The sequence below is a fragment of the Hyla sarda genome, chromosome 1 (genome assembly GCF_029499605.1).
Source record: "Hyla sarda isolate aHylSar1 chromosome 1, aHylSar1.hap1, whole genome shotgun sequence".
NCBI classification, from domain to species: domain Eukaryota; kingdom Metazoa; phylum Chordata; class Amphibia; order Anura; family Hylidae; genus Hyla; species Hyla sarda.
The window spans coordinates 615,511,794-615,537,045 of record NC_079189.1 but is presented as its reverse complement, the minus strand read 5'-3'; the positions used below and the strand labels follow the sequence as shown (position 1 = coordinate 615,537,045).

Sequence of the window (25,252 nt, the reverse complement as noted above, 5' to 3'; positions counted from 1 at the left end):
TCAAGTTACAATATTAATTGGTTCCAGGACGACCATTGTATGTTGGGACCATAACTCTATAGAAACCTGGTAATTGGTTCTAAAGCCACCAAAATGTCATCCAAAAATAGGAAAAAAAGTGAGGATTAAAGAAAAATAAGTAGATAACTGATTTATATGGAAGAATTTGCTTTTATATATATAAGTAATAAGGATCTGCTGGGAGCTGTAATCACTGTCTATGTAGAGGACAGGAGCTTCTTCAGGGTCCTGTACAGAACACACAACGTCCTAAAAAGTAACATGGAGCCGCCCTCACCTGGTGTCCAAAGGAGCAGATAACCCTGGCACAGGTAAAGAGTACAGAACATGTAATACCTCCCTGTACTGTAGGGGGCGCTACCAGACACCAGTCAGTACATACAGTTCAGTAATACAGGTAAAGAGTACAGAACATGTAATACCTCCCTGTACTGTAGGGGGCGCTACCAGACACCAGTCAGTACATACAGTTCAGTAATACAGGTAAAGAGTACAGAACATGTAATACCTCCCTGTACTGTAGGGGGCGCTACCAGACACCAGTCAGTGCATATGCTTCAGTAATACAGGTAAAGAGTGCAGAACATGTAATACCTCCCTGTACTGTAGGCGCGCTACCAGACACCAGTCAGTGCATACACTTCAGTAATACAGGTAAAGAGCACAGATCATGTAATACCTCCCTGTACTGTAGGGGGCGCTACCAGACACCAGTCAGTGCATACACTTCAGTAATACAGGTAAAGAGTACAGAACATGTAATACCTCCCTGTACTGTAGGGGGCGCTACCAGACACCAGTCAGTGTATACACTTCAGTAATACAGGTAAAGAGTACAGAACATGTAATACCTCCCTGTACTGTAGGGGGCACTACCAGACACCAGTCAGTACATACACTTCAGTAATACAGGTAAAGAGTACAGAACATGTAATACCTCCCTGTACTGTAGGGGGCGCTACCAGACAGTAATACAGGTGATTTACCAGTGAATGCCCATTCTGATTGGTCGGTTCTTGAGGCCATTGACAGGTATCACAGATCTGCACTGTCCGTACATTGTATGTTGTGTCTGGTTTATAGTTACGATGGTCCAGAACAGACCAAAATATTGTAACCTGAGGCCATTATAAGTTGAGGGATCACTGTATTTCCAGTTTGTTTTTTCCTAATAAGTAGAAATATTGTCCTCCGGCAGTCATCCAGGCTTCCATATTAAACTAAGAGGGAGAAGAAACCACATCCCCGCTCCAGAGGAGCAACAGAGTAGGGTAAGTAGGATCCAGATGAGCAACCGAGTAGGATCCAGAGGAGCCCGCCGAGTAGGATAAGTAGGATGCAGAGGAGCACACCGAGTAGGATCCAGAGGAGAACACTGAGTAGGATAAGTAGGATCCAGAGGAGCCCGCCGAGTAGGATAAGTAGGATGCAGAGGAGCACACCGAGTAGGATCCAGAGGAGAACACTGAGTAGGATAAGTAGGATCCAGAGGAGCCCGCCGAGTAGGATAAGTAGGATCCAGAGGAGCAACCGAGTAGGATCCAGAGGAGAACACTGAGTAGGATAAGTAGGATCCAGAGGAGCCCACCGAGTAGGATAAGTAGGATCCAGAGGAGCACACGGAGTAGGATAAGTAGGATCCAGAGGAGCCAATGAGTAGGATAAGTAGGATCCAGAGGAGCCCACCGAGTAGGATAAGTAGGATCCAGAGGAGCACACGAGTAGGATAAGTAGGATCCAGAGGAGCACACCGAGTAGGGTAAGTAGGATCCAGAGGAGCACATGAGTAGGATAAGTAGGATCCAGAGGAGCACACCGAGTAGGATAAGTAGGATCCAGAGGAGCTCACCGAGTAGGAAAAGTAGGATCCAGAGGAGCACACCGAGTAGGGTAAGTAGGATCCAGAGGAGCACATGAGTAGGATAAGTAGGATCCAGAGGAGCACACCGAGTAGGATAAGTAGGATCCAGAGGAGCACACCGAGTAGGATCCAGAGGAGCACACGAGTAGGATAAGTAGGATCCAGAGGAGCACACCGAGTAGGGCAAGTAGGATCCAGAGGAGCACACGAGTAGGATAAGTAGGATCCAGAGGAGCACACCGAGTAGGATAAGTAGGATCCAGAGGAGCACACGAGTAGGGCAAGTAGGATCCAGAGGAGCACACGAGTAGGGCAAGTAGGATCCAGAGGAGCACACGAGTAGGGTAAGTAGGATCCAGAGGAGCACACGAGTAGGGTAAATAGGATCCAGAGGAGCACACCGAGTAGGATAAGTAGGATCCAGAGGAGCACACCGAGTAGGATAAGTAGGATCCAGAGGAGCACACGAGTAGGATAAGTAGGATCCAGAGGAGCACACCGAGTAGGGTAAGTAGGATCCAGAGGAGCACACGAGTAGGATAAGTAGGATCCAGAGGAGCACACCGAGTAGGGTAAGTAAGATCCAGAGGAGCACACCGAGTAGGATAAGTAGGATCCAGAGGAGCACCGAGTAGGGTAAGTAGGATCCAGAGGAGCACACCGAGTAGGATAAGTAGGATCCAGAGGAGCACACGAGTAGGATAAGTAGGATCCAGAGGAGCACACGAGTAGGATAAGTAGGATCCAGAGGAGCACACGAGTAGGATAAGTAGGATCCAGAGGAGCACACGAGTAGGGTAAGTAGGATCCAGAGGAGCACACGAGTAGGGTAAGTAGGATCCAGAGGAGCCCACCGAGTAGGATAAGTAGGATCCAGAGGAGCCCACCGAGTAGGATAAGTAGGATCCAGAGGAGCACACGAGTAGGGTAAGTAGGATCCAGAGGAGCACACCGAGTAGGATAAGTAGGATCCAGAGGAGCACACCGAGTAGGATAAGTAGGATCCAGAGGAGCACACCGAGTAGGATAAGTAGGATCCAGAGGAGCACACGAGTAGGATAAGTAGGATCCAGAGGAGCACACCGAGTAGGATAAGTAGGATCCAGAGGAGCACACCGAGTAGGGTAAGTAGGATCCAGAGGAGCCCACCGAGTAGGATAAGTAGGATCCAGAGGAGCACACCGAGTAGGATCCAGAGGAGCACACGAGTAGGATAAGTAGGATCCAGAGGAGCACACGAGTAGGATAAGTAGGATCCAGAGGAGCACACGAGTAGGATAAGTAGGATCCAGAGGAGCACACGAGTAGGATAAGTAGGATTCAGAGGAGCACACGAGTAGGATAAGTAGGATCCAGAGGAGCACACGAGTAGGGTAAGTAGGATCCAGAGGAGCACACGAGTAGGGTAAGTAGGATCCAGAGGAGCACACGAGTAGGATAAGTAGGATCCAGAGGAGCACACGGAGTAGGATAAGTAGGATCCAGAGGAGCACACGAGTAGGATAAGTAGGATCCAGAGGAGCACACGAGTAGGATAAGTAGGATCCAGAGGAGCACACGAGTAGGATAAGTAGGATCCAGAGGAGCACACCGAGTAGGGTAAGTAGGATCCAGAGGAGCACACCGAGTAGGATCCAGAGGAGCACACGAGTAGGATAAGTAGGATCCAGAGGAGCACACGAGTAGGATAAGTAGGATCCAGAGGAGCACACGAGTAGGATAAGTAGGATCCAGAGGAGCACACGAGTAGGATAAGTAGGATTCAGAGGAGCACACGAGTAGGATAAGTAGGATCCAGAGGAGCACACGAGTAGGGTAAGTAGGATCCAGAGGAGCACACGAGTAGGGTAAGTAGGATCCAGAGGAGCACACGAGTAGGATAAGTAGGATCCAGAGGAGCACACGGAGTAGGATAAGTAGGATCCAGAGGAGCACACGAGTAGGATAAGTAGGATCCAGAGGAGCACACGAGTAGGATAAGTAGGATCCAGAGGAGCACACGAGTAGGATAAGTAGGATCCAGAGGAGCACACCGAGTAGGGTAAGTAGGATCCAGAGGAGCACACCGAGTAGGATAAGTAGGATCCAGAGGAGCACACGAGTAGGATAAGTAGGATCCAGAGGAGCACACGAGTAGGATAAGTAGGATCCAGAGGAGCACACGGAGTAGGATAAGTAGGATCCAGAGGAGCACACGAGTAGGATAAGTAGGATCCAGAGGAGCACACGGAGTAGGATAAGTAGGATCCAGAGGAGCACACGAGTAGGGTAAGTAGGATCCAGAGGAGCACACGAGTAGGATAAGTAGGATCCAGAGGAGCACACGAGTAGGATAAGTAGGATCCAGAGGAGCACACCGAGTAGGGTAAGTAGGATCCAGAGGAGCACACGAGTAGGGTAAGTAGGATCCAGAGGAGCACACGAGTAGGATAAGTAGGATCCAGAGGAGCACACCGAGTAGGATAAGTAGGATCCAGAGGAGCACACGAGTAGGATAAGTAGGATCCAGAGGAGCACACGAGTAGGGTAAGTAGGATCCAGAGGAGCACACAAGTAGGGTAAGTAGGATCCAGAGGATTGCAGACTCTCTCATGTATTATTGTAATATGAGGAGTATAAACCACTGGAGGTGATCAGGAATTCTATCAGGGACTACATAGAGGTGATATGGATCCTAGAGAGTTAAAGGAGTACTCTACCCCTAGACATCTTATCCAATATCCAAAGGATAGGGGGATAAGATGTCTGATCACGGGGGTCTCGCCGCTGGGGACCCCCACGATCTCTGCTGTGTCACCCCGTCATTATCAGCCGCCCAGAGCGAATTCGCTCTCTGGCTGATGACTGGCGATGCAGGGGATGGAGCATCCTGACATCACGGCTCCGCCCCTCATGACATCACAGGCTGTTACACACCCTCCCATAGACTTGTACTGAGGGGGCGGACTTTGACATCACGAGGGGCGGAGCCGTGATGTCACGATGCTCTATCCCCTGCCTCGCCCATCATCAGCCACAAAGTGAATTCAATCTGGGCAGCTGATAACTGGGGGTGCCACAGCCAAGATCGCGGGGTTCCCCAGCGGGAGGACCCCAGTGATCAGACATCTTATCCCCTATTCTTTAGATAGGGGATAAGATGTCTAGGGGCAGAGTACTCCTTTAAAGGAGTTCTGTAGAGAAACATAACTTATCCCCTATCTAAAAGGATAAGGGAAAGGTTATAGATTGCGGGGGGGTCAGACCCTTGGGACTCCCCCGCGATCTCCTGAACGGGGCCCCCGGCAGTCTGCTTGAAGGGGGTGGCTGACCCCCGCACGGAGTGGCAGCGACACAGTTTACCATAGAGATACATGGAGGGGGGTGTTGGCAGCAGTATCCTGCAGGGATCGGAACAGCTGTTTCTGGCAGACTGCCGGGGTCTCTGTTCAAAAGATTGTGGGGAGTCCCAAGGGTCGGACCCCTGGTGATCTATAACCTATCCCCTATCCTGTCTAGGCAGACAATATAACATTTTTGTTTATTAATATATATAGAAAGACTTAAAGTACCTGTCACTAAATTCTAAACAAACTCAGGTTATGTTCCCCAACTACACATAACACCCCCTGCTCTTAAAAGCTGTGTATCTTACCATTCTTCTTGCTCACATAGTGTGAGCTGCCGGCAGGAGGAAGTGGGCGTACCCCAGTAGACACTACATCACTGAAGCCTGCTGGGGGGACCGCTTCTGCCCTCACTTCACCTAGGAGGAGCCGGCAGACTCATTATTTTACAGCCAGATGCCTCGCGCACTCACAGAGCCCCTGCCACCCCTGCTGCATCACTCTCACACCCTCCCCCTTCAGCCTCGCATAGCCCCGCTCTCCGCTCAGTGTGCACAAATGTCACCCCTGCTCTCCACTGGCACTCACTGCGCCAACTGACGGCTTTCATCCTCGTTGCCTCCAGCCGCACAGGCCCGCTGTCCGTTCACAGTGCCCACAGGGAGTGCAGGGCAGACAGATCTCCCTTTCGGAGCTGCTACGCGCACAGCGCTCGCTCACGTCTGTCTGATTGACAGGCAGGGGGCAGCACTGTGCTGGTCACATGTCCAGTGACGACATGATTACGGCCTCCGGCTCTGAGCGTTCTGAAAAAAAAGTTCTCTAGTACATGAGTAGTTATCCCCTAGCCACAGAATCCTCTGGGGGGATATAGGTTTGATCACGGGGGGTCCGACCACTGAGACCCCAGCAATTTCCTGCCTGACATCCCATTTGTGTATCTCGGGCTCTCCCATAGAGATTCATGGAGAGACATGTCAGGCACCTCTTGGTGCAGTGGTCGACAGTAATCCCTACACGGAGCGGAGGTCACATGTGCCTAGAGAGATCTTGGGTGCTGGACAAGAGATCACAGGGGGGGGGTCGGACCCCACGATCAGACACTTATCCCCTCTCCTCAGGATTCCTTGGAAGGTATCAGCGCCACCTTGTGTAGCGGTTCGGGGATAAGTGTTAGGATTCGGCTAGCTGGATGTGGATCCTCTGTGTCAGCGAGGGATTGGCGTGGACCGTGTCGGTGGACCGGTTCTAAGTTGCTACTGGTATTCACCAGAGCCCGCCGCAAAGCGGGATGGTCTTGCTGCGGCGGTAGCAACAAGGTCATATCCACTGGTAACGGCTCAACCTCGCTGACTGCTGAGAAGGCGTGGGACAGAAGGACTAGGCAGAGGCAAGGTCAGACGTAGCAGAAGGTCAGGGCAGGCGGCAAGGTTTGTAGTCAATGGTAACGGCAGAAGGTCTGGAAACACTGGTAAGGCAATCACAGGAACGCTTTCACTAGGCACAAGGGCAACAAGATCCGGCAATGCTGGGAAGGGGAAGTGAGGTTATATAGGCCTGGAGCAGGTGTGAGCTAATTACACTGATTGGGCCAGGCACCAATTAGTGGTGCACTGGCCCTTTAAATCTTAAGAGAGCTGGCGCGCGCGCAAGGACGTGACAGCCGGGGACCGGGACAGGTAAGTGGATTGGGATGCGATCCGCAAGCGGGCGCGTCCCGCTATGCGAATCGCATCACCGTAGGCAGTGTCAGTGCAGCGCTCCCGGTCAGCGGGTCTGACCGGGGCGCTGCAGAGAGGAGAACGCCGCGAGCGCTCTGGGGAGGAGCAGGAACCTGGAGCGCTCGGCGTAACAATAAGCTTGCAGCTTCTTTGTCGATGACTGACCCCTGGTAGGACCCATAGCTGGGGTAACTGGACTAAGACTTTTCGGGGTCTTTGGGGCAGAAGAAAGTGTCCAGGACAATCATAGACATGGGATCTATGCAGAGTTACTACAACGAGTCCGCTCAGCGTACAAAAGGGAAGAGAACGACTCCAGGAAGACGTCACCTGTCAGTCACTGCTGGGATCTACTGCTATATGGTCTCTATATGGGGGAATATTAGTCTGTATATAATGTGATTCATAAACAGTATGGCGGTATTATTCAGTCACTATGTAGTGGTGATGGTATCAAGTCGACTGCTATAGAGTCACTATATGGGGAGGGGGAGGGGATCGTATTTACCCTGAAGTCCCAAAGATTCTACTTACACCAATACTTCCCGAAAATATTATTGCAGCCGGTGACTGAATAGAATCTGTGACTCTTCTCTGTATTTAGTGGTTACTACTCACCTGGGCGATTACCTGTAGAAATGTCCTCCTTATACTGCTCATCACCGCTCACATCTGTCTCTTCTTCTACTTTTACTATTATGTCTGGAGCATTAATATAGATCAGATCTTTCCCTGTAGAAATGTCCTTCTTATACTGATCATCACCGCTCACGTCTGTCTCTTCTTCTTCTTCTTTCTGTATGTCTGTGGTATTAATATAGATCAGATCTTTCCTTATAGGAATGTCCTCGCTATACTGCTCATCACCGCTTACATTTATCTCTTCTTCTTCCTTTATGTCTGGAGCATTAATATAGATCAGATCTTTCCCTGTAGGAATGTCCTCCACATACTGCTCATCGCTGCTCACATCTGCCTCCTTTTCTTTTTTTATGTCTGTAGCAATAATATAGATGACATCTTTTCCTGTAGTAATGTCCTCCTTATACTGCTCATCACCGCTCACTTCTGTCTCCTCTTCTTCTTCCTTTATGTCAAGAGCATTAATATAGATCAGATCTTTCCTTGTAGTAATATCCTCCATATTCTGCTCATCAAGAGGACGGGGACACCTCTCTGGTGCTGTTCTCTTACTGGATCTGACTGTAGGGAACACATACAGAGACTGAATTCATTCTTTACATACAAATAATGAGAGGACGTGTGTATATAGTCATGTCTATTACCTGGTGATGTGAGGGGCTGCTGATCCTCCATCATGACCTGATCCTTGTACTGATCCTTGTGTCCTTCTACATACTCCCACTCCTCCATGGAGAAATAGACCGCCACGTCCTGACACCTTATAGGAACCTGACACATAATGATACAGACATCACCAGACCCCTCCAGTGGTGTTACTGTATAATGTCCCAGCAGTGTCACCTCTCCAGTCATCACCAGACCCCTCCATTACTGTATAATGTCCCAGCAGTGTCACCTCTCCAGTCATCACCAGACCCCTCCATTACTGTATAATGTCCCAGCATTCCCAGCAGTGTCACCTCTCCAGTCATCACCAGACCCCTCCATTACTGTATAATGTCCCAGCATTCCCAGCAGTGTCACCTCTCCAGTCATCACCAGACCCCTCCATTACTGTATAATGTCCCAGCAGTGTCACCTCTCCAGTCATCACCAGACCCCTCCATTACTGTATAATGTCCCAGCAGTGTCACCTCTCCAGTCATCACCAGACCCCTCCATTACTGTATAATGTCCCAGCAGTGTCACCTCTCCAATCATCACCAGACCCCTCCATTACTGTATAATGTCCCAGCAGTGTCACCTCTCCAGTCATCACCAGACCCCTCCATTACTGTATAATGTCCCAACAGGGTCACCTCTCCAGTCATCACCAGACCCCTCCATTACTGTATAATGTCCCAGCATTCCCAGCAGTGTCACCTCTCCAGTCATCCCCAGACCCCTCCATTACTGTATAATGTCCCAGCAGTGTCACCTCTCCAGTCATCACCAGACCCCTCCATTACTGTATAATGTCCCAGCAGTGTCACCTCTCCAGTCATCACCAGACCCCTCCATTACTGTATAATGTCCCAGCATTCCCAGCAGTGTCACCTCTCCAGTCATCACTAGACCCCTCCATTACTGTATAATGTCCAAGCAGGGTCACCTCTCCAGTCATCACCAGACCCCTCCATTACTGTATAATGTCCCAGCAGGGTCACCTCTCCAGTCATCACCAGACCCCTCCATTACTGTATAATGTCCCAGCAGTGTCACCTCTCCAGTCATCACTAGATCCCTCCATTACTGTATAATGTCCCAGCAGTGTCACCTCTCCAGTCATCACCAGATCCCTCCATTACTGTATAATGTCCCAGCAGGGTCACCTCTCCAGTCATCACCAGACCCCTCCATTACTGTATAATGTCCCAGCAGTGTCACCTCTCCAGTCATCACCAGACCCCTCCATTACTGTATAATGTCCCAGCAGGGTCACCTCTCCAGTCATCACCAGACTCCTCCATTACTGTATAATGTCCCAGCAGTGTCTCCTCTCCAGTCATCACCAGACCCCTCCATTACTGTATAATGTCCCAGCAGTGTCACCTCTCCAGTCATCACCAGACCCCTCCATTACTGTATAATGTCCCAGCAGTGTCACCTCTCCAGTCATCACCAGATCCCTCCATTACTGTATAATGTCCCAGCAGGGTCACCTCTCCAGTCATCACCAGACCCCTCCATTACTGTATAATGTCCCAGCAGTGTCACCTCTCCAGTCATCACCAGACCCCTCCATTACTGTATAATGTCCCAGCAGGGTCACCTCTCCAGTCATCACCAGACTCCTCCATTACTGTATAATGTCCCAGCAGTGTCTCCTCTCCAGTCATCACCAGACCCCTCCATTACTGTATAATGTCCCAGCAGTGTCACCTCTCCAGTCATCACCAGACCCCTCCATTACTGTATAATGTCCCAGCAATGTCACCTCTCCAGTCATCACCAGACCCCTCCAGTACTGAATAATGTCCCAGCAGTGTCATCTCTCCAGTCATCACCAGACCTCTCCATTACTGTATAATGTCCCAGCAGTGTCACCTCTCCAGTCATCACCAGACCCCTCCATTACTGTATAATGTCCCAGCAGGGTCACCTCTCCAGTAATCACCAGACCCCTCCATTACTGTATAATGTCCCAGCAGTGTCACCTCTCCAGTCATCACCAGACCCCTCCATTACTGTATAATGTCCCAGCAGTGTCACCTCTCCAGTCATCACCAGACCCCTCCATTACTGTATAATGTCCCAGCAGGGTCACCTCTCTAATCATCACCAGACCCCTCCATTACTGTATAATGTCCCAGCAGTGTCACCTCTCCAGTCATCACCAGACCCCTCCATTACTGTATAATGTCCCAGCAGGGTCACCTCTCTAATCATCACCAGACTCCTCCATTACTGTATAATGTCCCAGCAGGGTCACCTCTCTAATCATCACCAGACTCCTCCATTACTGTATAATGTCTCAGCAGGGTCACCTCTCTAATCATCACCAGACCCCTCCATTACTGTATAATATCCCAGCAGGGTCACCTCTCTAATCATCACCAGACTCCTCCATTACTGTATAATGTCCCAGCAGGGTCACCTCTCTAATCATCACCAGACCCCTCCATTACTGTATAATGTCCCAGCAGGGTCACCTCTCTAATCATCACCAGACTCCTCCATTACTGTATAATGTCCCAGCAGGGTCACCTCTCTAATCATCATCAGACTTCTCCATTACTGTATAATGTCCCAGCAGGGTCACCTCTCTAATCATCACCAGACCCCTCCATTACTGTATAATGTCCCAGCAGGGTAACCTCTCCAGTCATCACCAGACCCCTCCATTACTGAATAATGTCCCAGCAGTGTCATCTATCCAGTCATCACCAGACCTCTCCATTACTGTATAATGTCCCAGCAGTGTCACCTCTCCAGTCATCACCAGACCCCTCCATTACTGTATAATGTCCCAGCAGGGTCACCTCTCCAGTAATCACCAGACCCCTCCATTACTGTATAATGTCCCAGCAGTGTCACCTCTCCAGTCATCACCAGACCCCTCCATTACTGTATAATGTCCCAGCAGTGTCACCTCTCCAGTCATCACCAGACCCCTCCATTACTGTATAATGTCCCAGCAGGGTCACCTCTCTAATCATCACCAGAACCCTCCATTACTGTATAATGTCCCAGCAGTGTCACCTCTCCAGTCATCACCAGACCCCTCCATTACTGTATAATGTCCCAGCAGGGTCACCTCTCTAATCATCACCAGACTCCTCCATTACTGTATAATGTCCCAGCAGGGTCACCTCTCTAATCATCACCAGACTCCTCCATTACTGTATAATGTCCCAGCAGGGTCACCTCTCTAATCATCACCAGACCCCTCCATTACTGTATAATGTCCCAGCAGGGTCACCTCTCTAATCATCACCAGACCCCTCCATTACTGTATAATGTCCCAGCAGGGACACCTCTCTAATCATCACCAGACCCCTCCATTACTGTATAATGTCCCAGCAGGGTCACCTCTCCAGTCATCACCAGACCCCTCCATTACTATATAATGTCCCAGCAGTGTCACCTCTCCAGTCATCACCAGACCCCTCCATTACTGTATAATGTCCCAGCAGTGTCACCTCTCCAGTCATCACCAGACCCCTCCATTACTGTATAATGTCCCAGCAGGGTCACCTCTCTAATCATCAGACCCCTCCATTACTATATAATGTCCCAGCAGTGTCACCTCTCCAGTCATCACCAGACCCCTCCATTACTGTATAATGTCCCAGCAGTGTCACCTCTCCAGTCATCACCAGACCCCTCCATTACTGTATAATGTCCCAGCAGTGTCACCTCTCCAGTCATCACCAGACCCCTCCATTCCTGTATAATGTCCCAGCAGTGTCACCTCTCCAGTCATCACCAGGCCCCTCCATTACTGTATAATGTCCCAGCATTCCCAGCAGTGTCACCTCTCCAGTCATCACCAGACCCCTCCATTACTGTATAATGTCCCAGCAGTGTCACCTCTCCAGTCATCACCAGACCCCTCCATTACTGTATAATGACCCAGCAGTGTCACCTCTCCAGTCATCACCAGACCCCTCCATTACTGTATAATGTCCTAGCAGGGTCACCTCTCTAATCATCACCAGACCCCTCCATTACTGTATAATGTCCAGCAGTGTCACCTCTCCAGTCATCACCAGACCCCTCCATTACTGTATAATGTACCAGCAGGGTCACCTCTCCAGTCATCACCAGACCCCTCCATTACTGTATAATGTCCCAGCAGTGTCACCTCTCTAATCATCACCAGACCCCTCCATTACTGTATAATGTCCCAGCAGTGTCACCTCTCCAGTCATCACCAGACCCCTCCATTACTGTATAATGTCCCAGCAGTGTCACCTCTCCAGTCATCACCAGACCCATCCATTACTGTATAATGTCCCAGCAGTGTCACCTCTCTAATCATCACCAGACCCCTCCATTACTGTATAATGTCCCAGCAGTGTCACCTCTCCAGTCATCACCAGACCCCTCCATTACTGTATAATGTCCCAGCAGTGTCACCTCTCCAGTCATCACCAGACCCCTCCATTACTGTATAATGTCCCAGCAGGGTCACCTCTCCAGTCATCACCAGACCCCTCCATTACTGTATAATATTCCAGCAGGGTCACCTCTCCAGTCATCACCAGACCCCTCTATTACTGTATAATGTCCCAGCAGGGTCACCTCTCCAGTCATCACCAGACCCCTCCATTACTGTATAATGTCCCAGCAGTGTCACCTCTCCAGTCATCACCAGACCCCTCCATTACTGTATAATGTCCCAGCAGGGTCACCTCTCCAGTCATCACCAGACCCCTCCATTACTGTATAATATCCCAGCAGTGTCACCTCTCCAGTCATCACCAGACCCCTCCATTACTGTATAATATCCCAGCAGTGTCACCTCTCCAGTCATCACCAGACCCCTCCATTACTGTATAATGTCCCAGCAGTGTCACGTCTCCAGTCATCACCAGACCCCTCCATTACTGTATAATGTCCCAGCAGGGTCACCTCTCCAGTCATCACCAGACCCCTCCATTACTGTATAATATCCCAGCAGGGTCACCTCTCCAGTCATCACCAGACCCCTCTATTACTGTATAATGTCCCAGCAGGGTCACCTCTCCAGTCATCACCAGACCCCTCCATTACTGTATAATGTCCCAGCAGTGTCACCTCTCCAGTCATCACCAGACCCCTCCATTACAGTATAATGTCCCAGCAGGGTCACCTCTCCAGTCATCACCAGACCCATCCATTACTGTATAATATCCCAGCAGTGTCACCTCTCCAGTCATCACCAGACCCCTCCATTACTGTATAATATCCCAGCAGTGTCACCTCTCCAGTCATCACCAGACCCCTCCATTACTGTATAATATCCCAGCAGTGTCACCTCTCCAGTCATCACCAGATCCCTCCATTACTGTATAATGTCCAAGCAGGGTTACCTCTCTAATCATCACCAGACCCCTCCATTACTGTATAATGTCCCAGCAGGGTCACCTCTCTAATCATCACCAGACCCCTCCACTACTGTATAATGTCCCAGCAGTGTCACCTCTCCAGTCATCACCAGACCCCTCCATTACTGTATAATATCCCAGCAGTGTCACCTCTCCAGTCATCACCAGACCCCTCCATTACTGTATAATGTCCCAGCAGTGTCACCTCTCCAGTCATCACCAGACCCCTCCATTACTGTATAATGTCCAAGCAGGGTCACCTCTCCTGTCATCACCAGACCCCTCCATTACTGTATAATGTCCCAGCAGTGTCACCTCTCTAATCATCACCAGACCCCTCCATTACTGTATAATGTCCCAACAGTGTCACCTCTCTAATCATCACCTGACCCCTCCATTACTGTATAATGTCCCAGCAGGGTCACCTCTCTAATCATCACCTGACCCCTCCATTACTGTATAATGTCCCAGCAGGGTCACCTCTCTAATCATCACCAGACCCCTCCATTACTGTATAATGTCCCAGCAGGGTCACCTCTCTAATCATCACCAGACCCCTCCATTACTGTATAATGTCCCAGCAGGGTCACCTCTCCAGTCATCACCAGATCCCTCCATTACTGTATAATGTCCCAGCAGGGTCACCTCTCTAATCATCACATGACCCCTCCATTACTGTATAATGTCCCAGCAGGGTCACCTCTCTAATCATCACCTGACCCCTCACCTTTTTGCACTCACCCCTGTGATTCTCGGTCTTCTGGTCAGTGTAATATAACATTGTAATAGATGCTGCCGGATATCCGGGGTGTAACTCACTTATTTACTTGTTGTATCCTCTGGGGGCAGTATAGGAGGGAAATCAGGGGAAAAGCGCTGACACAAAGCTTCTAGACGTCATCACAGCGTCATGTCTAAGCCACGCCCACCTACATTATTAGAAATATGGGAGACGTGGGGGCGGTATAAACTTATTAGGGGAGGGGCTTCTATTACAACCCCTGAATAACGCTCGGACATAGTGATCAGTGTTATCGCTGATCTTCTATACTTAGAGGTGATCAGAGCCCGGAGCAAGTAAGGGGCCCTCCGGCCATCATCTCAGCTGATCCCACCCCCCAAACCACCCGGAACTGTCTATAAAGGGTTAATAATAAACATCCCCAATAATCCTGATGGTGACCGCACCCACCTACCTGTATCTGTAGAGGAGCCGTGTACTTACAGGACCTGCGATGATGTCACCGTCATGTGATCAGTCACATGGAGGAGGAGGAGTCACATGATCAGGGGCTGCTGCTCTAGGCTCCTCTGCTCAGTGTATGCAGGACTCTGCTGTGCTGGTTGTGATCGCTGCTGGATGAGCTGAAGTTATGTGTATGCAGCAGAGCTGTGTGTGTGTGATGTGCGTGGTGCAGAGCTGTGTATGTGTGTGTTATATATGTCTGCAGCAGAGCTGTGTGTAATGTGCATGTAGCTGAGCTGTATGTGTACACAGTAGAGCTGTATATGTGTAATGTACATGTAGCTGAGCTGTATATGTGTAATGTACATGTAGCTGAGCTGTATGTGTACACAGTAGAGCTGTATATGTGTAATGTACATGTAGCTGAGCTGTATGTGTACACAGTAGAGCTGTATATGTGTAATGTACATGTAGCTGAGCTGTATGTGTACACAGTAGAGCTGTATATGTGTAATGTACATGTAGCTGAGCTGTATGTGTACACAGTAGAGCTGTATATGTGTAATGTACATGTAGCTGAGCTGTATGTGTACACAGTAGAGCTGTATATGTGTAATGTACATGTAGCTGAGCTGTATGTGTACACAGTAGAGCTGTATATATGTAATGTACATGTAGCTGAGCTGTATGTGTACACAGTAGAGCTGTATATGTGTAATGTGCATGTAGCTTAGCTGTATGTGTACACAGTAGAGCTGTATATGTGTAATGTACATGTAGGTGAGCTGTATGTGTACACAGTAGAGCTGTATATGTGTAATGTACATGTAGCTGAGCTGTATGTGTACACAGTAGAGCTGTATATATGTGTAATGTACATGTAGCTGAGCTGTATGTGTACACAGTAGAGCTGTATATGTGTAATGTGCATGTAGCTGAGCTGTATGTGTACACAGTAGAGCTGTATATGTGTAATGTGCATGTAGCTGAGCTGTATGTGTACACAGTAGAGCTGTATATGTGTAATGTACATGTAGCTGAGCTGTATGTGTACACAGTAGAGCTGTATATGTGTAATGTACATGTAGCTTAGCTGTATGTGTACACAGTAGAGCTGTATATGTGTAATGTACATGTAGCTGAGCTGTATGTGTACACAGTAGAGCTGTATATGTGTAATGTACATGTAGCTGAGCTGTATGTGTACACAGTAGAGCTGTATATGTGTAATGTACATGTAGCTGAGCTGTATGTGTACACAGTAGAGCTGTATATGTGTAATGTACATGTAGCTGAGCTGTATGTGTACACAGTAGAGCTGTATATGTGTAATGTACATGTAGCTGAGCTGTATGTGTACACAGTAGAGCTGTATATGTGTAATGTACATGTAGCTGAGCTGTATGTGTACACAGTAGAGCTGTATATGTGTAATGTACATGTAGCTGAGCTGTATGTGTACACAGTAGAGCTGTATATGTGTAATGTACATGTAGCTGAGCTGTATGTGTACACAGTAGAGCTGTATATGTGTAATGTACATGTAGCTGAGCTGTATGTGTACACAGTAGAGCTGTATATGTGTAATGTGCATGTAGCTGAGCTGTATGTGTACACAGCAGAGCTGTATATGTGTAATGTACATGCAGCTGAGCTGTATGTGTACACAGCAGAGCTGTATATGTGTAATGTGCATGTAGCTGAGCTGTGTGTGTACACAGTAGAGCTGTATATGTGTAATGTACATGTAGCTGAGCTGTATGTGTACACAGTAGAGCTGTATATGTGTAATGTGCATGTAGCTGAGCTGTATGTGTACACAGTAGAGCTGTATATGTGTAATGTACATGTAGCTGAGCTGTATGTGTACACAGTAGAGCTGTATATGTGTAATGTAGCTGAGCTGTATGTGTACACAGTAGAGCTGTATATGTGTAATGTACATGTAGCTGAGCGGTATGTGTACACAGTAGTGCTGTATATGTGTAATGTACATGTAGCTGAGCTGTATGTGTACACAGTAGAGCTGTATATGTGTAATGTACATGTAGCTGAGCTGTATGTGTACACAGTAGAGCTGTATATGTGTAATGTACATGTAGCTGAGCTGTATGTGTACACAGTAGAGCTGTATATGTGTAATGTACATGTAGCTGAGCTGTATGTGTACACAGTTGAGCTGTATATGTGTAATGTGCATGTAGCTGAGCTGTATGTGTACACAGTAGAGCTGTATATGTGTAATGTGCATGTAGCTGAGCTGTATGTGTACGCAGTAGAGCTGTATATGTGTAATGTACATGTAGCTGAGCTGTATGTGTACACAGTAGAGCTGTATATGTGTAATGTGCATGTAGCTGAGCTGTATATGTGTAATGTGCATGTAGCTGAGCTGTATGTGTACACAGTAGAGCTGTATATGTGTAATGTGCATGTAGCTGAGCTGTATATGTGTAATGTACATGTAGCTGAGCTGTATGTGTACACAGTAGAGCTGTATATGTGTAATGTGCATGTAGCTGAGCTGTATATGTGTAATGTACATGTAGCTGAGCTGTATGTGCACAGTAGAGCTGTATATGTGTAATGTACATGTAGCTGAGCTGTCTGTGTACACAGTAGAGCTGTATATGTGTAATGTGCATGTAGCTGAGCTGTATGTGTACACAGTAGAGCTGTATATGTGTAATGTACATGTAGCTGAGCTGTATGTGTACACAGTAGAGCTGTATATGTGTAATGTACATGTAGCTGAGCTGTATGTGTACACAGTAGAGCTGTATATGTGTAATGTACATGTAGCTGAGCTGTATGTGTACACAGTAGAGCTGTATATGTGTAATGTACATGTAGCTGAGCTGTCTGTGTACACAGTAGAGCTGTATATGTGTAATGTACATGTAGCTGAGCTGTATGTGTACACAGTAGAGCTGTATATGTGTAATGTACATGTAGCTGAGCTGTATGTGTACACAGTAGAGCTGTATATGTGTAATGTACATGTAGCTGAGCTGTATGTGTACACAGTAGAGCTGTATATGTGTAATGTACATGTAGCTGAGCTGTATGTGTACACAGTAGAGCTGTATATGTGTAATGTACATGTAGCTGAGCTGTATGTGTACACAGTAGAGCTGTATATGTGTAATGTACATGTAGCTGAGCTGTATGTGTACACAGTAGAGCTGTATATGTGTAATGTACATGTAGCTGGGCTGTATGTGTACACAGTAGAGCTGTATATGTGTAATGTACATGTAGCTGAGCTGTATGTGTACACAGTAGTGCTGTATATGTGTAATGTGCATGTAGCTGAGCTGTATGTGTACACAGTAGAGCTGTATATGTGTAATGTGCATGTAGCTGAGCTGTATGTGTACACAGTAGAGCTGTATATGTGTAATGTGCATGTAGCTGAGCTGTATGTGTACACAGTAGGGCTGTATATGTGTAATGTACATGTAGCTGAGCTGTATGTGTACACAGTAGAGCTGTATATGTGTAATGTATATGTAGCTGAGCTGTATGTGTACACAGTAGAGCTGTATATGTGTAATGTACATGTAGCTGAGCTGTATGTGTACACAGCAGAGCTGTGTGTAATGTGCATGTAGCTGAGCTGTATATGTACACAGTAGAGCTGTATATGTGTAATGTGCATGTAGCTGAGCTGTATGTGTACACAGAGCTGTATATGTGTAATGTGCATGTAGCTGAGCTGTATGTGTACACAGTAGAGCTGTATATGTGTAATGTGCATGTAGCTGAGCTGTATGTGTACACAGTAGAGCTGTATATGTGTAATGTACATGTAGCTGAGCTGTGTGTGTACACAGTAGAGCTGTATATGTGTAATGTGCATGTAGCTGAGCTGTATGTGTACACAGTAGAGCTGTATATGTGTAATGTACATGTAGCTGAGCTGTATGTGTACACAGTAGAGCTGTATATATGTAATGTACATGTAGCTGAGCTGTATGTGTACACAGTAGAGCTGTATATGTGTAATGTACATGTAGCTGAGCTGTATGTGTACACAGTAGAGCTGTATATGTGTAATGTCCATGTAGCTGAGCTGTATGTGTACACAGTAGAGCTGTATATGTGTAATGTACATGTAGCTGAGCTGTATGTGTGCACAGTAGAGCTGTATATGTGTAATGTACATGTAGTTGAGCTGTATGTGTACACAGTAGAGCTGTATATGTGTAATGTACATGTAGCTGAGCTGTATGTGTACACAGTAGAGCTGTATATGTGTAATGTACATGTAGCTGGGCTGTATGTGTACACAGTAGAGCTGTATATGTGTAATGTACATGTAGCTGAGCTGTATGTGTACACAGTAGTGCTGTATATGTGTAATGTACATGTAGCTGAGCTGTATGTGTACACAGTAGAGCTGTATATGTGTAATGTGCATGTAGCTGAGCTGTATGTGTACACAGTAGAGCTGTATATGTGTAATGTGCATGTAGCTGAGCTGTATGTGTACACAGTAGAGCTGTATATGTGTAATGTACATGTAGCTGAGCTGTATGTGTACACAGTAGAGCTGTATATGTGTAATGTGCATGTAGCTGAGCTGTATGTGTACACAGTAGAGCTGTATATGTGTAATGTACATGTAGCTGAGCTGTGTGTGTACACAGTAGAGCTGTGTGTAATGTGCATGTAGCTGAGCTGTATGTGTACACAGTAGAGCTGTATATGTGTAATGTACATGTAGCTGAGCTGTATGTGTACACAGTAGAGCTGTATATGTGTAATGTATATGTAGCTGAGCTGTATGTGTACACAGTAGAGCTGTATATGTGTAATGTACTTGTAGCTGAGCTGTATGTGTACACAGCAGAGCTGTGTGTAATGTGCATGTAGCTGAGCTGTATATGTACACAGCAGAGCTGTATATGTGTAATGTGCATGTAGCTGAGCTGTATGTGTACACAGTAGAGCTGTATATGTGTAATGTGCATGTAGCTGAGCTGTATGTGTACACAGAGCTGTATATGTGTAATGTGCATGTAGCTGAGCTGTATGTGTACACAGTAGAGCTGTATATGTGTAATGTGCATGTAGCTGAGCTGTATGTGTACACAGTAGAGCTGTATATGTGTAATGTACATGTAGCTGAGCTGTGTGTGTACACAGTAGAGCTGTATATGTGTAATGTGCATGTAGCTGAGCTGTATATGTGTAATGTACATGTAGCTGAGCTGTATGTGTACACAGTAGAGCTGTATATGTGTAATGTACATGTAGCTGAGCTGTATGTGTACACAGTAGAGCTGTATATGTGTAATGTACATGTAGCTGAGCTGTATGTGTACACAGTAGAGCTGTATATGTGTAATGTACATGTAGCTGAGCTGTATGTGTACACAGTAGAGCTGTATATGTGTAATGTACATGTAGCTGAGCTGTATGTGTACACAGCAGAGCTGTATATGTGTAATGTACATGTAGCTGAGCTGTATGTGTACACAGCAGAGCTGTATATGTGTAATGTGCATGTAGCTGAGCTGTGTGTGTACACAGTAGAGCTGTATATGTGTAATGTGCATGTAGCTGAGCTGTATATGTGTAATGTGCATGTAGCTGAGCTGTATGTGTACACAGTAGAGCTGTATATGTGTAATGTGCATGTAGCTGAGCTGTATATGTGTAATGTACATGTAGCTGAGCTGTATGTGTACACAGTAGAGCTGTATATGTGTAATGTGCATGTAGCTGAGCTGTATATGTGTAATGTGCATGTAGCTGAGCTGTATGTGTACACAGTAGAGCTGTATATGTGTAATGTACATGTGGCTGAGCTGTATGTGTACACAGTAGAGCTGTATATGTGTAATGTACATGTAGCTGAGCTGTATGTGTACACAGTAGAGCTGTATATGTGTAATGTACATGTAGCTGAGCTGTATGTGTACACAGTAGAGCTGTATATGTGTAATGTACATGTAGCTGAGCTGTATGTGTACACAGTAGAGCTGTATATGTGTAATGTACATGTAGCTGAGCTGTATGTGTACACAGTAGAGCTGTATATGTGTAATGTACATGTAGCTGAGCGGTATGTGTACACAGTAGTGCTGTATATGTGTAATGTACATGTAGCTGAGCTGTATGTGTACACAGTAGAGCTGTATATGTGTAATGTACATGTAGCTGAGCTGTATGTGTACACAGTAGAGCTGTATATGTGTAATGTGCATGTAGCTGAGCTGTATGTGTACACAGTAGAGCTGTATATGTGTAATGTACATGTAGCTGAGCTGTATGTGTACACAGTAGAGCTGTATATGTGTAATGTACATGTAGCTGAGCTGTATGTGTACACAGTAGAGCTGTATATGTGTAATGTACATGTAGCTGAGCTGTATGTGTACACAGTAGAGCTGTATATGTGTAATGTAGCTGAGCTGTATGTGTACACAGTAGAGCTGTATATGTGTAATGTACATGTAGCTGAGCGGTATGTGTACACAGTAGTGCTGTATATGTGTAATGTACATGTAGCTGAGCTGTATGTGTACACAGTAGAGCTGTATATGTGTAATGTACATGTAGCTGAGCTGTATGTGTACACAGAGCTGTATATGTGTAATGTACATGTAGCTGAGCTGTATGTGTACACAGTAGAGCTGTATATGTGTAATGTGCATGTAGCTGAGCTGTATGTGTACACAGTAGAGCTGTATATGTGTAATGTGCATGTAGCTGAGCTGTATGTGTACACAGTAGAGCTGTATATGTGTAATGTACATGTAGCTGAGCTGTATGTGTACACAGTAGAGCTGTATATGTGTAATGTACATGTAGCTGAGCTGTATGTGTACACAGTTGAGCTGTATATGTGTAATGTGCATGTAGCTGAGCTGTATGTGTATACAGTAGAGCTGTATATGTGTAATGTACATGTAGCTGAGCTGTATGTGTACGCAGTAGAGCTGTATATGTGTAATGTACATGTAGCTGAGCTGTATGTGTACACAGTAGAGCTGTATATGTGTAATGTGCATGTAGCTGAGCTGTATATGTGTAATGTGCATGTAGCTGAGCTGTATGTGTACACAGTAGAGCTGTATATGTGTAATGTGCATGTAGCTGAGCTGTATATGTGTAATGTACATGTAGCTGAGCTGTATGTGTACACAGTAGAGCTGTATATGTGTAATGTGCATGTAGCTGAGCTGTATATGTGTAATGTACATGTAGCTGAGCTGTATGTGCACAGTAGAGCTGTATATGTGTAATGTACATGTAGCTGAGCTGTCTGTGTACACAGTAGAGCTGTATATGTGTAATGTGCATGTAGCTGAGCTGTATGTGTACACAGTAGAGCTGTATATGTGTAATGTACATGTAGCTGAGCTGTATGTGTACACAGTAGAGCTGTATATGTGTAATGTACATGTAGCTGAGCTGTATGTGTACACAGTAGAGCTGTATATGTGTAATGTACATGTAGCTGAGCTGTATGTGTACACAGTAGAGCTGTATATGTGTAATGTACATGTAGCTGAGCTGTATGTGTACACAGTAGAGCTGTATATGTGTAATGTACATGTAGCTGAGCTGTATGTGTACACAGTAGAGCTGTATATGTGTAATGTACATGTAGCTGGGCTGTATGTGTACACAGTAGAGCTGTATATGTGTAATGTACATGTAGCTGAGCTGTATGTGTACACAGTAGTGCTGTATATGTGTAATGTACATGTAGCTGAGCTGTATGTGTACACAGTAGAGCTGTATATGTGTAATGTGCATGTAGCTGAGCTGTATGTGTACACAGTAGGGCTGTATATGTGTAATGTACATGTAGCTGAGCTGTATGTGTACACAGTAGAGCTGTATATGTGTAATGTATATGTAGCTGAGCTGTATGTGTACACAGTAGAGCTGTATATGTGTAATGTACATGTAGCTGAGCTGTATGTGTACACAGCAGAGCTGTGTGTAATGTGCATGTAGCTGAGCTGTATATGTACACAGCAGAGCTGTATATGTGTAATGTGCATGTAGCTGAGCTGTATGTGTACACAGTAGAGCTGTATATGTGTAATGTGCATGTAGCTGAGCTGTATGTGTACACAGAGCTGTATATGTGTAATGTGCATGTAGCTGAGCTGTATGTGTACACAGTAGAGCTGTATATGTGTAATGTGCATGTAGCTGAGCTGTATGTGTACACAGTAGAGCTGTATATGTGTAATGTACATGTAGCTGAGCTGTGTGTGTACACAGTAGAGCTGTATATGTGTAATGTACATGTAGCTGAACTGTATGTGTACACAGTAGAGCTGTATATGTGTAATGTGCATGTAGCTGAGCTGTATATGTGTAATGTACATGTAGCTGAGCTGTATGTGTACACAGTAGAGCTGTGTAAGTGTAATGTGCATGTAGCTGAGCTGTATGTGTACACAGTAGAGCTGTATATGTGTAATGTGCATGTAGCTGAGCTGTATGTGTACACAGTAGAGCTGTATATGTGTAATGTACATGTAGCTGAGCTGTATGTGTACACAGTAGAGCTGTATATGTGTAATGTACATGTAGCTGAGCTGTATGTGTACACAGTAGAGCTGTATATGTGTAATGTGCATGTAGGTGAGCTGTATGTGTACACAGTAGAGCTGTATATATGTAATGTACATGTAGCTGAGCTGTATGTGTACACAGTAGAGCTGTATATGTGTAATGTACATGTAGCTGAGCTGTATGTGTACACAGTAGAGCTGTATATGTGTAATGTACATGTAGCTGAGCTGTATGTGTACACAGTAGAGCTGTATATGTGTAATGTACATGTAGCTGAGCTGTATGTGTGCACAGTAGAGCTGTATATGTGTAATGTACATGTAGCTGAGCTGTATGTGTACACAGTAGAGCTGTATATGTGTAATGTACATGTAGCTGAGCTGTATGTGTGCACAGTAGAGCTGTATATGTGTAATGTACATGTAGCTGAGCTGTATGTGTACACAGTAGAGCTGTATATGTGTAATGTACATGTAGCTGAGCTGTATGTGTACACAGTAGAGCTGTATATGTGTAATGTACATGTAGCTGGGCTGTATGTGTACACAGTAGAGCTGTATATGTGTAATGTACATGTAGCTGAGCTGTATGTGTACACAGTAGTGCTGTATATGTGTAATGTACATGTAGCTGAGCTGTATGTGTACACAGTAGAGCTGTATATGTGTAATGTGCATGTAGCTGAGCTGTATGTGTACACAGTAGGGCTGTATATGTGTAATGTACATGTAGCTGAGCTGTATGTGTACACAGTAGAGCTGTATATGTGTAATGTATATGTAGCTGAGCTGTATGTGTACACAGTAGAGCTGTATATGTGTAATGTACATGTAGCTGAGCTGTATGTGTACACAGCAGAGCTGTGTGTAATGTGCATGTAGCTGAGCTGTATATGTACACAGCAGAGCTGTATATGTGTAATGTGCATGTAGCTGAGCTGTATGTGTACACAGTAGAGCTGTATATGTGTAATGTGCATGTAGCTGAGCTGTATGTGTACACAGAGCTGTATATGTGTAATGTGCATGTAGCTGAGCTGTATGTGTACACAGTAGAGCTGTATATGTGTAATGTGCATGTAGCTGAGCTGTATGTGTACACAGTAGAGCTGTATATGTGTAATGTACATGTAGCTGAGCTGTGTGTGTACACAGTAGAGCTGTATATGTGTAATGTGCATGTAGCTGAGCTGTATATGTGTAATGTACATGTAGCTGAGCTGTATGTGTACACAGTAGAGCTGTATAAGTGTAATGTGCATGTAGCTGAGCTGTATGTGTACACAGTAGAGCTGTATATGTGTAATGTGCATGTAGCTGAGCTGTATGTGTACACAGTAGAGCTGTATATGTGTAATGTACATGTAGCTGAGCTGTATGTGTACACAGTAGAGCTGTATATGTGTAATGTACATGTAGCTGAGCTGTATGTGTACACAGTAGAGCTGTATATGTGTAATGTGCATGTAGGTGAGCTGTATGTGTACACAGTAGTGCTGTATATGTGTAATGTACATGTAGCTGAGCTGTATGTGTACACAGTAGAGCTGTATATGTGTAATGTGCATGTAGCTGAGCTGTATATGTGTAATGTACATGTAGCTGAGCTGTATGTGTGCACAGTAGAGCTGTATATGTGTAATGTACATGTAGTTGAGCTGTATGTGTACACAGTAGAGCTGTATATGTGTAATGTACATGTAGCTGAGCTGTATGTGTACACAGTAGAGCTGTATATGTGTAATGTACATGTAGCTGGGCTGTATGTGTACACAGTAGAGCTGTATATGTGTAATGTACATGTAGCTGAGCTGTATGTGTACACAGTAGTGCTGTATATGTGTAATGTACATGTAGCTGAGCTGTATGTGTACACAGTAGAGCTGTATATGTGTAATGTGCATGTAGCTGAGCTGTATGTGTACACAGTAGAGC

General features: G+C 46.0%; 1 protein-coding gene across 1 annotated transcript in view; it reads right to left on the bottom strand.

Annotated features, from left to right (window-relative positions):
* The window catches only part of LOC130309594 (zinc finger protein 420-like), a 45,840-nt gene that overhangs the window by 13,367 nt on the left and 7,221 nt on the right, over positions 1–25,252 (bottom strand). The window contains exons 2-3 of the mRNA XM_056552337.1: positions 8,216–8,342; positions 7,548–8,132 (exon numbers count right to left, since the gene is read on the bottom strand). Coding sequence (XP_056408312.1) covers positions 7,548–8,132; positions 8,216–8,342 — 712 coding nt within the window. The remainder of the gene's footprint in view (positions 1–7,547; positions 8,133–8,215; positions 8,343–25,252) is intronic.